Source organism: Salvelinus fontinalis, chromosome 4, assembly GCF_029448725.1.
Source record: "Salvelinus fontinalis isolate EN_2023a chromosome 4, ASM2944872v1, whole genome shotgun sequence".
NCBI lineage: Eukaryota > Metazoa > Chordata > Actinopteri > Salmoniformes > Salmonidae > Salvelinus > Salvelinus fontinalis.
This window is the reverse complement of record NC_074668.1, coordinates 66,088,005-66,102,312: the sequence shown is the minus strand read 5'-3', so window position 1 is coordinate 66,102,312 and position 14,308 is coordinate 66,088,005. Positions and strand designations below refer to the sequence as shown.

Here is a 14,308-nt window from a genome sequence, read left to right as displayed (position 1 = left end):
TAATTTTTGATAATCCTCACTTCTGAGTAAATTAAACACGCACGGAGGCAGCAATAAGACTGAGATATTTATTAACTTGGGAAGTAGCACGAGTGCACAGTATGTTTTCACAGCCTCTGTCCCCCCCCACTGAAAACAAAATCACAGGTATTGTGTGTAACAGTGATAACACCAAGTAAAACTGAAATGATAACTTAACACACAAAATATAAATATCCATTAACAAACTTCTTATAGCTTAGACTAATTTCCACTTCCTGAACACATACTACTTAAATAAAAAGACATAGCCTTTTCTTAGTAAAACGCAAAAGTAAAAATGAAATAAATACAGTAGTCTTTCCACCATATAGTCAGACACATTCTATTCACAGGCTTGTACACAGCACAGAGGTTGTAGTAGCATTTTAGCAGTGCAGGAGATGCTGATATGGAACATGGGATCAACAATCAATATAATAAAATATACAAAAACATACATCAAATAATAACTGAAAGTCAAGGGCGGTTGCATATGAGTAACTGCTGTGATGGCAGTCTGATGATACGCATCTTCTTGTAAACTCTACGAGAACTAGTAAAGTTAGATTTGTTATGAAATTCTTGAGTTAGTAAATGACTCTTTAAAAGTAACAGTTTGTGTATAATACACATGTATAAGAGATAATCCTACATTTCATCTGTGACATATGTAAGCAACTCCAAACATTTCTTACATCAGCAGAAGTAGTGAGGCACAGTGAGAAACTGTAGTGTGAACACTTAACACTTCCTCCTTCAAGGTGTTCACTGATTTGACAGGAATGTGTGTGGGTAAGGGGAACTAGGGTCGGATTGGCTGGAAAATTTTAAAAACGCACACAGGCATGCACACACAAACTCTGCTGAGAAGAAGAGTTCACATCAAGTAGAAGGTGTGCCCACCAGTCTGCCTGGCTGTGGGTTCTTGCAGGACAGGATGCTGTGGCTTTGAGTGTGGCCCTGATGCACGGAAGAGGACGCCAGACACAGGGTAGTGGTTGATAGGGGACAGGCCATAGAGGCTGTCTGAAGGTCATTTATATTCGTGTGTGTATATATAAACGAGTATTCAGTTCTTGTTTCTCTGCAGCGCCTCACAGAGGTTTTGGTTGGGATCTGGTTCCTGTGTCATGACCTCCACACTTTCCCACTCTCCGCTGCGGCTTGACCGTTTCACTGCCTCCACCACCGTCTGCACGTACAGCCCATCCTCAAACGTCGACGCCATGGCAACTGGCCCCCGCACCCACGACCGACGCTCTTCCTGTGCCTGGAAAGCATCTTTTAGAGCCTTAACCATGGAGCCTAGCCCCCGCAGGTGTGGCAGGGGGACATCCTTGACCTCTTGTCCTGCCCCTTCGCTGTCCCCTAGCAGCAGCTCCTCCCCGTTCCCTCCATTTCGCTGCCCATACAGCTCTGTCCCCCTGGCAATCAGCCTCCCTGCTGACCCAACAACCATCACCTCGTGGACAAAGGCCCCCGGCATGTTGAAGTTCAGAGTCACAGTGCAGCACACTCCTGACCCAGTCCCTCGTCCAGAACATCCCATCAGCATCTGGAAGAAACAGAAGTCATCACTGGTGACGCGGCGGATCCCGCGGATCGCTCCATTCTGCCGCACAAACGTCCGGAGAAGGCCATGCACCCGTATCGCCCGTGCTCCCGTCAGGTGACTCAGCAGGTCCACGAGGGTAGAGCCAACTGTGTGGAGCCCGCCACCCCCCATCAGCTCCTCGCAGGTCCAGCCGTATGATTGATCGAGCAGACTGGGGCCATAGACACGGGCGTCACACACCTGCAGCTCACCCACGTATCCCTCTGCCAGCAGCTGCCGCATTGCTACGAATGCTGGGAGGAAGCGCAGAGCATTACCCACAATGCTCAGCAACTGGGGGTAGTACCGCGCCGCAGTCACCATCTTGAACGCGTCCACAGCCGTAGCAGCCTTCTCACATACCACATTCTTACCTATCCCTGAGAGAGAAAGAGAGAGATGTTCCTGAAAGCACCTCTATGCTTCAACAACCACCATGTGTGTATGTAGGTTGTGGCACTATTTATTAACTGTGTGTGTGTCTATATGCAAATATAACCTCATCCCTGACCTTAAAGCCCCACCCAACTAAGGGGTTCCAACAATCGACGACACAGAAGGAGGAAGAACATACTGTCCAGACCCCTCTGCCGCACACACACATACACACACACACACACACACACACACACAAAGAGCACGTCCCTCCCCCAGAGCAGGGAGGGACCTGCCGGTTGGTGGAGACACTCTCAGGAAGCAGGAACTAAAGCAGGAAGCTAAGGTCAACACTCAGGAATTCACCCAGATAAGACAGTCAATTCACCTCCTCTGACATAACCTACTAGTGCCTCAAAACTCACAATTCAGTTAAAGCTTATTGGCAACTATTGTAAATCAATCAGAATACAGTGAAAGAGCCTCAGCCATGGAGAGGGAGAGAGATGGGGGGGGGGGGGGGGGGGAGAGGTATGCGAGGTATGAGTCCAGACAGATTAGAAGAGGAATGCAGCCAGTATCAGTGTTCAGAGACTGTACTGTTTATGTAAATTTGCGGAAGCATTGCTTCCCTATGGCCTTGTCAATTACTTGTGTGCTATGAAAGCACAATAAGAGTATTTTGTGTTTGCTGAGTGTTGTGTAGGCATTGTGCCAACGTTTGTGGTGTAAACACTGGGATTGTTACTGTGATTACCCACACTCTCCCACAGGGCAGGAGCAGGAAAGAGCCCCAGTCTGCCACACTCCTGGGTGGGGCTGGACACCATAGAACCCAACTGTGTGTGTGTGTGTGTGTGTGTGTACAAGCGTGCGTGCGTGAATTTGTGTTGTCTTACCCAGAGCTTTGACGGCAATCTGCCGTGTGAGTGGGGGTGAGATGTAGATGCAGACCAGGTCAACATCAGGGTGCAATAAGACATCGTCTGATTGGCTGGTGTGAAACGGAATGCCCAGCTCCTGCGCCAGGGATCGTGCCTCCTCCTCGCTCCTCCCCCAGAGCGCACGTACTTCAAACCCTTCCCCCCGTAGCAATGGAACTAGCATCCGTGCCGTACTCCCTGTGCCAAACACACCAACACCAGGCAACATTGCTGCCACTCCTCTTCACTGTATGTTTGGTCTGCACGCAAGCATCCCAACGTTGTCCTACTTCCACCACTCTTCTCTCACAATGGTAGTGTCTGCTGTATGCTATTGCCTGGCAACACAGAAAATGTTTTATAATTATTATTATGTACAATAGAGACTAAACGTTGTTTTACTTTTACATGTATTGCACGATTTTTAATGTCTACGACTACCTGCTCCTCTGTCCAACGATCTACAGATTGGTTAAATCACATCTGGTCTTACAAAGATTTTTGGTATCCATTACTGCGAGTTACAGGTTTGCCTATAAAAAATGTTCCCAGAGGTTTTTCAACTAACCTGGTATTGATTGAGATAGATGGGTCCACCCCAAAGTGTTGCATGTCACAATGACACTCATGTCTCGATCAGTGAGAGAAGATTTGAAATAGACAAGATGGCGCCGTACACATTGTTGAAGAAAAACATTTTATTCATTTTAACAATGGAGAATTTTCGAAATTCAAAACGCACTACCTGCAACTGGACATTTTAGAAGATACATGTTTGGCCGAATCGAGAATAAGGATAGTGTCGTCAATGCCAGGTTAGTTGAAACTTATTCTCTAAAACTATTTGATATTCATACCTATGGTTCTATGGCTGATAACCAAGTAGTTTACACTACAGAACAGCAAAGACTGCTACTTATGCATGTGTGACATAAGCAGAACCATAGCTCTCAAACTCCCTACAGTTCTCAGCCGTCAGCTTTCCCCGTCTGCCTTGTGTGAACTTCAACCCCGATGCTGTGTTTTAACTTTTGGAAATGTCAAATCATCGCTTGTGATATGGTCCTTCTCTCATCAGCGAGAAACAATCCTTCAGATAAAGATACACTTACTGTAGCAGTTTTGCACAGTTCCATACAGCTATGGGTGCTTCCATTCTACCAAACTACATGTCAAGTTGTTTACACACAAGTGTTCGGAGCATGTGAGATTGCTAATTAGCACAGGTGGTCGCCTTTGTCTTCAGTCTGTTTTCCGTAAACAAGTGCTGTAACATTGAGATATGGCAGTGTGGGAGCACTAACCCTATCAAGGTGTGTATAAATGTAACCTTTTGTTTTCTGAAAAGTATTTCTCACCGATATGAAAAATGAGGTCCATATGCTTCCAAAACCTTACCGAATGCGATGTATGTTAATGTTCAGACCGAGTGCGGGGATCTTATCAAAACTCCCCCCTACAGAAGACGCCTTCGTACAATGTGTAATGGAACTAAGAGTCATGATCTAGGGCTAGGCAGAACCACATCTAGACTGAACAAAAATATAAATGCAACCTGTAAGTGTTGGTCCCATGTTTCATGAGCTGAAATAAAAAAAACATCCCAGAAATCTTTCATCCACACAAAAAGCTTATTTCTCTCAAATTTTGGGCACAAATTTGTTTAAATCCCTGTTAGTGAGGATTTCTCCTTTTCCAAGATAATCCATCCACCTGACAGGTGTGGCATATCAAGAAGCTGATTAGACATGATTATTACACAGGTGCACCGTGTGCTGGGGACAATAAAAGGCCACTAAAATGTGCAGTTGTCATAACAATGCCACAAGTTGAGGGAGCATGCAATTGGCATGCTGACTGCAGGAATGTCCACCAGAGCTGTTGCCGGGGAATTGAAAGCTCATTTCTCTACCAAAAGCTGACTCAAATGTCATTTTAGAGAATTTGGCAGTATGTCCAACCGGCCTCACAACCGCAGAGGTGTTGTGTGGGTAAGCGGTTTGCTGATGTCAACGTTGTAAACACAGTGCCCCATGGTGGGGTTATGGTATGGGCAAGAATAGGCTACGGACAACAAACACAATAGCATTTTATCGATAGAAATGTGAATGCACAGAGATACTGTGACAGGATCCTTAGGCCCATTGTCCTGCTATTCATCTGCCGACATCACCTCATGTTTTAGCATGATAATGGCAAGGATCTATGCACAATTCCTGGAAGCTGAAAATGTCCCAATTCTTCCATGGCCTAAATACTCACAAGACATGTCAGTCATTGAGCACATTTGGGATTCTCTGGATCGATGTGTATGACAGCGTGTTCCAGTTCCCGACAATATCCGCAACTTCGCACAGCAATTGAAGAGTGGGACAACATTCCACAATCCCCAGCTTCATCAACTCTATGTGAAGGTGATGTATCTTGCTGCATGCGGGAAATGGTGGTCACACCAAATACTGACTGGTTTTCTGATCCACGCTCCTACCTTTTTCTTTAAATTCTGTGACCAACGGATGCATATCTGTATCCCCAGTCAAGTGAAATTAATAGATTAGGTCCTAATTTATTTCAATAGATTTTCCTTATATGAACTGTAACTCGATAAAATCGTTAATTGTTGCGTTTATTTTTGTTGAGTATAGATAGGTTAGCTTACTAGCTAACATTAACTAACCAGTGGCTGGGGAGGCAGAAGCCCAGGGGTCCTGGATAAGGATTTTGAAAATCGATGAGATCTTTATAACCACTCTTGTGACTAGGATATATTATGGTGGTCAGCTAGGGTACCTTCGTCTAGCTCGATGACTTTTGCTCCGCCGATTGTTAGGAGGCTATGCCGTGTACCTACTGACGTGATGACGTCCCCCGCCTCGGTCAGACTCCCGGTGGTTGTTTAATCTGTGGCAGCGAGACTCACCATTCACATTCAGGTCAAAAGTTCATGGTATCAGAGCAAGACTCAATTTATTCACACTTCTGTATTCTGTCCACAGTTGACTTTTCGAGGTTCACTTTGGGCATCCGCGTTCGCCCAGCATCCGTCTTTCTTCACGAAGTTGTCCTGATGCGTCTGCGCAGTGTTGTCCGAGAGACAAAATTCCAGTCACGCCCATCTGAGCAACGCCCGGACTGGTTTCGAGGAGGGGGGGAAGCGCCCAAGCCATCAAGACCCACGCCATTGGTCGTTCGATAGCCAATGGGCTCTCAGCAACGCTTTCACCTCCGCGTTCGAGGAGAAGCAGCCTGCCTGCAGCAGTGCCGCGTCCAACCAGCTAGTTCGAATGACTGACAGCGAGTTAAATGCTACGTTACATGTAAATGAAGCAAGCTAGCTAACGAAATAGATATGGTTTACGAGTATAATTGCTTGTTTTCAGATACAAAAATAGTTTAAGTTGCATCATTGACATTGTCAAAGACATGCATCATTGACATTGTCACACACATTGGTATGCCACGTTGCACTTCATGAAATCAAGAAAAAAAACGGGCAACTTTGATAGACTGAGCAGTAATTTACACTGGAAGAAAGTGAAAGACAACTCAGTAAAGTAGCTAGTTACTATAATTTATCTGTCGATGTGTTACCCTGAAATTGCAACATGTCTGTACACTTTTATTCCAATAACGTGTGCATGTCGTTACATATAAAACAGCACGCACCAGTATTATGAAAGGTAATAGGTAATCGACCTAATGGTAAATGTTAATTCAGAAATATTGTAATGCATGGTATGCAAACAAAAGTATTAGTTATTATATTAATACATTTTTACAGTTATGTTTCCATCAATGACGGATAGGCCGTCATTGTAAATACGAATTTGTTCTTAAGTGACTTGCCTAGTTAAAAAAAGGTTAAATTAAAAAAAATATATATTTTTAAATTCCAATACCTGTCTTAACGTGAATCAGCAGTAGAAACAATAACATAGCGTCCTACCCGCCCCTGGTAGGGTGATAATCTGAGGGATGGGCCTGGAGAAATATAACTGATGATGATGATCTCAGATCTCAGAATGATCTCAGATTCATAGATGGCGCTATGGATGCAAGGACTGACCATCCATGATATCAAAATTATAGTTTTAACCATGTTTTGAGGTTATATAGTCTTTGTTTACATTTACTTTGTTTACAAACGTTGGAGTAAAACAAGCTTGTACTTTGGGTTCTGATGGGGTGTGACAGTTGAACTAAGCTCATGAGTTTTTTATTTCACCTTTATTTAACCAGGTAGGCTAGTTGAGAACAAGTTCTCATTTGCAACTGCAACCTGGCCAAGATAAAGCATAGCAATTCGACACATACAACAACAGAGTTACACATGGAATAAACAAAACATACAGTCAATAATACAGTAGAAAAATAAGTCTATATACAATGTGAGCAAATGAGGTGAGATAAGGGAGGTAAAGGCAAATAAAAGGCCATGGTGGCGAGGTAAATACAATATAGCAAGTAAAACACTGGAATGATAGATTTGCAGTGGAAGAATGTGCAAAGTAGAAATAGAAATAATGGGGTGCAAAGGAGCAAAATAAATAAATACTGTAGGGGAAAAGGTTGTTGTTTGGGCTAAATTATAGATAGGCTATGTACAGGTCCAGTAATCTGTGAGCTGCTCTAACAGCTGGTGCTTAAAGCTAGTGAGGGAGATAAGTGTTTCTAGCTTCAGAGAGATTTGCAGTCATTGGCAGCAGAGAACTTGAAGGAAAGATGACCAAAGGAGGAATTGGCTTTGGGGGTGACCAGTGAGATATTCAACTCTCTAGAGACAGCAGGAGCGGTAGAGATACTCTTAATGATCGGCTATGAAAAGCCAACTGACATTTACTCCTGAGGTGCTGACTTGCTGCACCCTCGACAACTACTGTGATTATTATTATTTGACCATGCTGGTCATTTATGAACATTTGAACATCTTGGCCATGTTCTGTTATAAGCTCCACCCGGCACATCCAGAAGAGGACTGGCCACCCCTCATAGCCTGGTTCCTCTCTAGGTTTTATCCTTTCTAGGGAGTTTTTCCTAGCCACTGTGCTTCTACACCTGCATTGCTTGCTGTTTGGGGTTTTAGGCTGGGTTTCTGTACAGCACTTTGAGATATCAGCTGATGTAAGAAGGGCTATATAAATACATTTGATTTGATTTGATATACCTGCTGGAGTGCGTGCTATGAGTGGGTGCTGCTATGGTGACCAGTGAGCTGAGATAAGGCGGGGCTTTACCTAGCAGAGACTTGTAGATCACCAAAGCTCCATATACTACCCACCACTGTGACCTGTATGCTCTCGTTGGCTGGCCCTCACTACATGTCCATCGCCAAACCCACTGGCTCCAGGTCATCTATAAGTCTTTGCTAGGTAAAGCCCCGCCTTATCTCAGTTCACTGGTCACCATAGCAACACCCACCTGTAGCACACGCTCCTGGTCACCCTCCTGGTCATCCCCAAAGCCAACACTTCCTTTGGCCGCCTTTCCTTCCAGTTCTCTGCTGCCAATGACTGGAATGAATTGCAAAAATCACTGAAGCTGGGGCCTAAATCTCCCTCTCTAACTTTAAGCATCAGCTGTCAGAGCAGCTTACCGATCACTGTACCTGTACACAACCAATCTGTAAATAGTACACCCGACTACCTCATCCCCATATTATTACTTACCCTCTTGCTCTTTTGCACCCCAGTATCTCTACTTGAACATCATCTGCACATCTATCACTTCAGCATTAATGCTAAATTGTAATTATTTTTTACCTCTAGGGCCTATTTATTGCCTACCTTCCTACTCTTCTACATTTGCACACACTACATAGATTTTTCTATTTTACTTTTCTTTTGTGTTATTGACTGTACGTTTGTTTATGTGTTGTTTTTGTCGCACTGCTTTGTTTATTCTTGGCCAGGTCGCAGTTATAAATGAGAACTTGTTCTCAACTGGCCTACCTGGTTAAATAAAGGTGAAATAAAATTAAAATAAATAGTTGGCTGGATGTCCTTTGGATGGCGGACCATTCTTGATACACAGGGGAAACTGTTGCGTGTGAAAAACCAAGCAGCGTTGCAGTACTTGACACACTCAAACCGGTGGCCTGGATTCTACTACCATACCCGTTCAAAGGCACTTGAATCTTTAGTCTTGCCCAGTCACCCTCTGAATGGTACACATACACAATCCATGTCTGAAGGCTTAAAAATCCTTCTTTAACCTGTCTCCTCCCCTTCTTCTGCACTGATTGAAGTGGATTTATCAGGTTACATCAATAAAGGATCATATCTTTCACTTGGATTCACCTGGTCAGTCTGTCATGGAAAGAGCAGGTGTTCCTAATGTTTTGACACTCGTTGTATATAAAACACAGGAAAGTCTTTTTTGTTTTTTACTGCCCTGCCCCTTTCTCTTTTTTCAGATAAGCATCAGATTAGCACATCAATTGGAATGTAAAAAACAAACAAAGGACAGGCAAGGCCTTGCCATGTAACTGTGACAGGGAACGGCACCCCAGTTTATATATGTTACCCCTTGACCGCGTTATAATAAAGCACAGCATTAATTTTCACTGCTACGCAGACGATACAAGTTCCCGTTTCTGTGTCACCAAAGGATTTTAGCTCCACGGATAAATTATTAGACTATATTAGTGATTTAAATACTTGGAGGCTTGCAAGCCGAAGAACACCATCCCAACCGTGAAGCACGGGTGGCAGTATCATGTTGTGGGGGTGCTTTGCTGCAGGAGGGACTGGTGCACTTCACAGACAGGATGGCACCATGAAGAAGCAAAATTATGTGGATATATTGAAGCAACATCTCAAAACATCAGTCAGGAAGTTAAAGCTTGTTTGCAATTGGGTCTTCCAAATGGACAATGACCCCAAGCATACTTCCAAAGTTGTGGCAAAATGGCTTAAGGACAACAAAGTCAAGGTATTGGAGTGGCCATCACAAAGCACAGACCTCAATCCTATAGAAAATGTGTGGGCAGAACTGAAAAAGCATGTGTGAGCAAGGAGGCCTACAAACCTGACTCAGTTACACCAGATCTGTCAGGAGGAATGGGCCAAAATTCACCCAACTTATTGTGGGAAGCTTGTGGAAGGCTACCCAAAACGTTTGACCCAAGTCAAACAATTTAAAGGAAATGCTACCAAATACTTATTGAGTGTATGTAAACTTCTGACCCACTGGGAATGTGATGAAAGAAATAAAAGCTGAAATTAATCATTCTCTCTACTATTATTCTGACAATTCACATTCTTAAAATAAAGTGGTGATCCTAACTGACCTAAGACAGGGAATTTTTACTTGGATTAAATGTCAGGAATTGTGAAAAGCTGAGTTTAAATGTATTTGGCTAAGGTGTATGTAAACTTCTGACTTCAACTGTATATATTTTTGAAGTTTAGGTTTCACATTATTGCCATGCTCACCAGAATATGAAGCGTCCATAAAAAGTAGATTCTTCCCACACTGCAATATTTTCTGCCTTTTGAAGTATGAGTATCAGTGGTTGATCTGTTGCTCTGCAGAGGCTGATAGTATAATGTCTCACTCTTAAGGTCTGGTTTCACAAGCGAGTCAACACTCCAGGAGTTGTTTTCATGATGCCTGTTCAGGGTCTTCATTTGATTATTTACGTACAGGATTTCCCTGAGAGATGGGATGAATCTCCTGTCCGCCATGTCAGTGTACCCACTGCTTTTTGCCCAGTTCATGGTACTGTTGGCAATTTTGTGGCATGCATTGCATTGAAGAGACAAGATCTCAATATATGTGACCAGGTCTAGGTGGATGCGGTTTGTCACATTCTCAGAGTGGGAATTCTCATGGCCCTTGTGCTCCAGCATCTTTCTGATGATACACACTTTTGAAGTGGGCCCATGGTTGATGTCAATGGACACATATACCATACCGTTTGCCGTGGTGTCCTGTGGCTGCCATGTCGACTTTCCTCTTGCCTTGTGTCATTCACAGTAAAAATTAAGGGGTTGTGTATTTCGACTTTTGCAGACATATGACCCATCAAGGTCACTGATGTAGCTTTCGATATACTCCTCCACCTCTGCCCTACGACTCCTTTTGAAAGCGCTCTCTCTTAATTTAAAAAGATACTTGTCAAGAAATCCATTCTGGAAGAAAATCACAAATACAGCATATCATTTCACTCCTCTACCTTTACCTTATAAACTGCCTCTACCCCCCACAATCACATTTTGTTCAATTTTGGGTTAGTGGGGCCCCTCAGCAGCATTTTTTTTAAAAACAGGCCCCCAATTCGCTAAGTCCCCTGCAAGTAGGCCTATAGAGAGCACTCTCTTAGAGGTGAATTACCTCTGAAGTGATGTACAAGCGAGCGCTCTTCGACTTGCCTATCAACCAAAAGCTATTGTAATATTTTACATTATATACAAGTCCATTGTAATGATGGGTCTTAAATCCTAGACAATCATTTTCATTTTCATAAATTACTGAGCCTTCACCTACCTCTCTCCCCAATAGGTTTCTTCTCACACAAGTACCCTTCTGAAGGGAAGACACAGGGGACAGCTGATTGGCAGATAATTAACGTTTTCATATATTCAAAACCAGGAAGTTTAGTAGTAAAAGACACGGTCTTTATTTTTATCAACTGATAATCAGCAATTCCGCTTTATTAAACAGACATATGTACATCATTGTTATCAACCTCTTGCCTTGGGCTCCCAAGTGGCGCAGTGGTCTATAATGCACTGTATCTCAGTACTAGAGGCTTCACTACAGACCCTGGTTAGATTCCAGGCTGTATTTACAACCAGCCATATTTGGAAGTCCCATAGGGCAGCGCACAATTGGCCCAGCGTCGTCCGGGTTAGGGTTTGGCCGGGGTAGGCAGTCATTGTAAATAAGAATTTAATATTAACTGACTTGCCTAGTTAAATAAATAAAAAACATTGCCTTATACCCTGACTAAACCGCTCGCGTCGCGTGCGCGAGCATTGCAAAATAAATGTAGGAATCTATGTTATTCAATTATTGCACCCACACTGCTCGCGCGCGCCAACGAGTGTCTGCTTTGCCAAGGGCTAAAATAGAAGTCATTCCTATTTCTGACGCAGATCGCACTGCCTCTCCCATCTCCTCATTGGTTTATAGAAGCAGGTACCCACATGCCATCTCCTCATTGGTTATACCCACGTGGGTGATTGAAAGACAAACTGTTTTGCCGGTTGTCGTGGTAATACTATGAAAGTGTAGATGCCAATCACCATATAAGTTCAAAGATGAAAAAGCCTGGAAGGAGAAGAGATGACTAAACAATTCGGTTGACCGTTTTATGTATGGATTAATTGTCAGAGGAGAGGACCATGTGCATTTCAGGTAAAATAACAACTCAATGTTTATATCCCAGGACAAATTAGCTAGCAACAGCAAGCTAGCTAAATAGGACAAACTAGCTAGCAAGTTCAAGCTAACTAGCTAAATTGCCATACATGTTTAATGCTTTTCGACCTGTCCCCAAATTAATGTCATTGGTTCAGTTTGTTTTGATATTTTAACCTGCATGTCGTGATCGCGTTTGGTGTAGGGGGACAAAATAAATGTATGCACGATTGTGCACGCGGGCAGCCGGTGTAGCCGGTTTAGTGGACATGGCAGAAGGACACAACGCAACTAACTTTATACAGACAGAGTGGGAGGAGAGAGAGGCAGTCCATCACCAGCATAACTGTAGTTTTTGTATCTAAAAACCAGAAGTTCTACTCGTAATCCTATCTAATTCGTTAGCGAGTTTGCTCAATTTACATATAGCATGTTATTTAGCTCACTTTTGGACCCGGACGGTAGCTAGTTAGCTACTTGGACGAGAGATGCAGACTGATTCTCCTCGGACGCCGCGGTAGAAGCGTTGCTGAGACCCCATTGGCTATCGAACGGCCAATGGCGTGAGACATGGGTCTTGATGGATTGGGAGCTTCACCGAAATAGTATTTCTGTTCGCTGTGGAGCGGGGGGGTTACAAACGGATTACGCTTCGAACATACCGACAGGGTCATTGCCTCAGTGCTGCATAACATTTTGCGCAGCTAGGCAACTATACTGATGCAGTATATTTTGCCAGACGGTCGAATGCGGTTGGACACTGTAATATTTGTGTTGTGGAGAAATAACAAGCCTGCCCCGAAGATGGAGTTTGTGTCCTAATAACTAACCCAGGTAATGTCCTTTTTCTTTCCTTTTATCTAGGACATATTAAAGTGTTTGTTTGTTTTACTGTCTGTTACCTTAAACAGCTCAACTCACAGGTCAAGCTTTTGAGGTGCCCTTCGCTGTCGAATAGGATATCTCCGCTCCTCCTGGGCTTCCGGTAGTGGGCCAGGTTCGGGTGGAAGGTTAGGCTCTGTCTCTCCCGTACGTCCACAGTCAGGAGAATAGTCCTGGGGGTCGTTATTGTTCTCTCGGCGTGTCTCTGCTGGGGCGTTGGACCGTAGCAGATGATCCACATGAACGTTGACCTGGCGATGACCAATTTGGACTTGGTAAGTCAAAGGTCCTTTGCGTTGCAAGATCACACCTGAGTTCCACAGGCTCTTGGGGTGTCTGAAATCACGTACCATCACCCTCTCTCCCTCTTTGAATTCTCTGATAGTCTTTGAGTGTCTGTCATGAGCTTTCTTCTGCTGTAGCTGGTGCTTTGGTTTCAACAATGTCAGGCGGGTACGTGGTTGGCGTCTCAGAAACAGTTCAGCTGGTGTACATTCCGTTACTGTGTGTGGTGTGTTGCGGTAAGTAAACAGGAACCGGGGAAGCCTTTGGTGGGTGGGCACAGACTGAACCTCGAGTCTAGTCCAGGCCTTCTTAAAGGTTTGCACGGCTCTCTCCGCTGCTCCGTTTGATGCCGGATGGTAAGGTGGTGACAGGATGTGCCTTACTCCATTGTTCTTGAGAAACATTTCAAAATCGTTTGACGTGAAAGGAGGGCAATTGTCCGATACGAGCTCCTTGACTAGTCCAAAGGATGCGAACAGGTGTCTGAGAAGATTGATGGTCTTCTCAGCTGTGGTCAGTTGAGTAGGGAACACTTCCATCCACTTGGAATGGACATCGACGACAACAAGGAAATGTTGCTTGTCAATCTCGGCGTAATCCACATGGATGCGTTCCCAAGGTGTCGCAGCCCAGGACCATGGATGAAGAGGTGCAGCAGCAGGCTTGTTGCGAACAGCTTCACAAGGTGAGAAGTGGCCTACATGCTGTTGAATGTCCTGATCCAGTCCAGGCCACCACAGATAACTGCGAGCGAGTGCTTTCATTCGAGTGATCCCTGGATGTCCCTCATGCAGGTCAGATAGCAGTCTCCGCTGGAATTTGTGAGGTACCACCACCCTTGATCCCCACAGAACACATCCTTGAT

General features: G+C 44.2%; 1 protein-coding gene across 6 annotated transcripts; it reads right to left on the bottom strand.

The window, feature by feature from the left end:
* Positions 1-54: 54 nt before the first annotated feature.
* LOC129854221 (glucose-fructose oxidoreductase domain-containing protein 2-like) lies at positions 55-6,030 on the bottom strand. 6 transcript variants are annotated; one of them, XM_055921018.1, is made up of 3 exons: positions 5,704-6,030; positions 2,890-3,251; positions 55-1,995 (listed from the first exon to the last, which is right to left on the bottom strand). In XM_055921018.1, the coding sequence occupies exons 2-3, from the start codon at positions 3,140-3,142 to the stop codon at positions 1,091-1,093; spliced, it is 1,158 nt and encodes a 385-aa protein (XP_055776993.1). In that variant the 5' UTR covers positions 3,143-3,251; positions 5,704-6,030; the 3' UTR covers positions 55-1,090. The 6 variants fall into 6 exon arrangements, with proteins under 6 accessions (XP_055776993.1, XP_055776995.1, XP_055776996.1 ...); XM_055921020.1 differs by having other exon boundaries at positions 5,761-6,030; XM_055921021.1 differs by having other exon boundaries at positions 5,765-6,030.
* Between the last annotated feature and the right edge of the window lie 8,278 nt (positions 6,031-14,308).

Coding starts and splice junctions, on each gene's coding strand:
- LOC129854221 (XM_055921018.1), bottom strand. CDS start 3,142: ATGTTGCCTGGTGTTGGTGTGTTTGGCACAGGGAGTACGGCACGGATG. Junction 1,996..2,889: donor GATTGCCGTCAAAGCTCTGG/GTAAGACAACAC, acceptor TTTCTCTCTCAG/GGATAGGTAAGAATGTGGTA.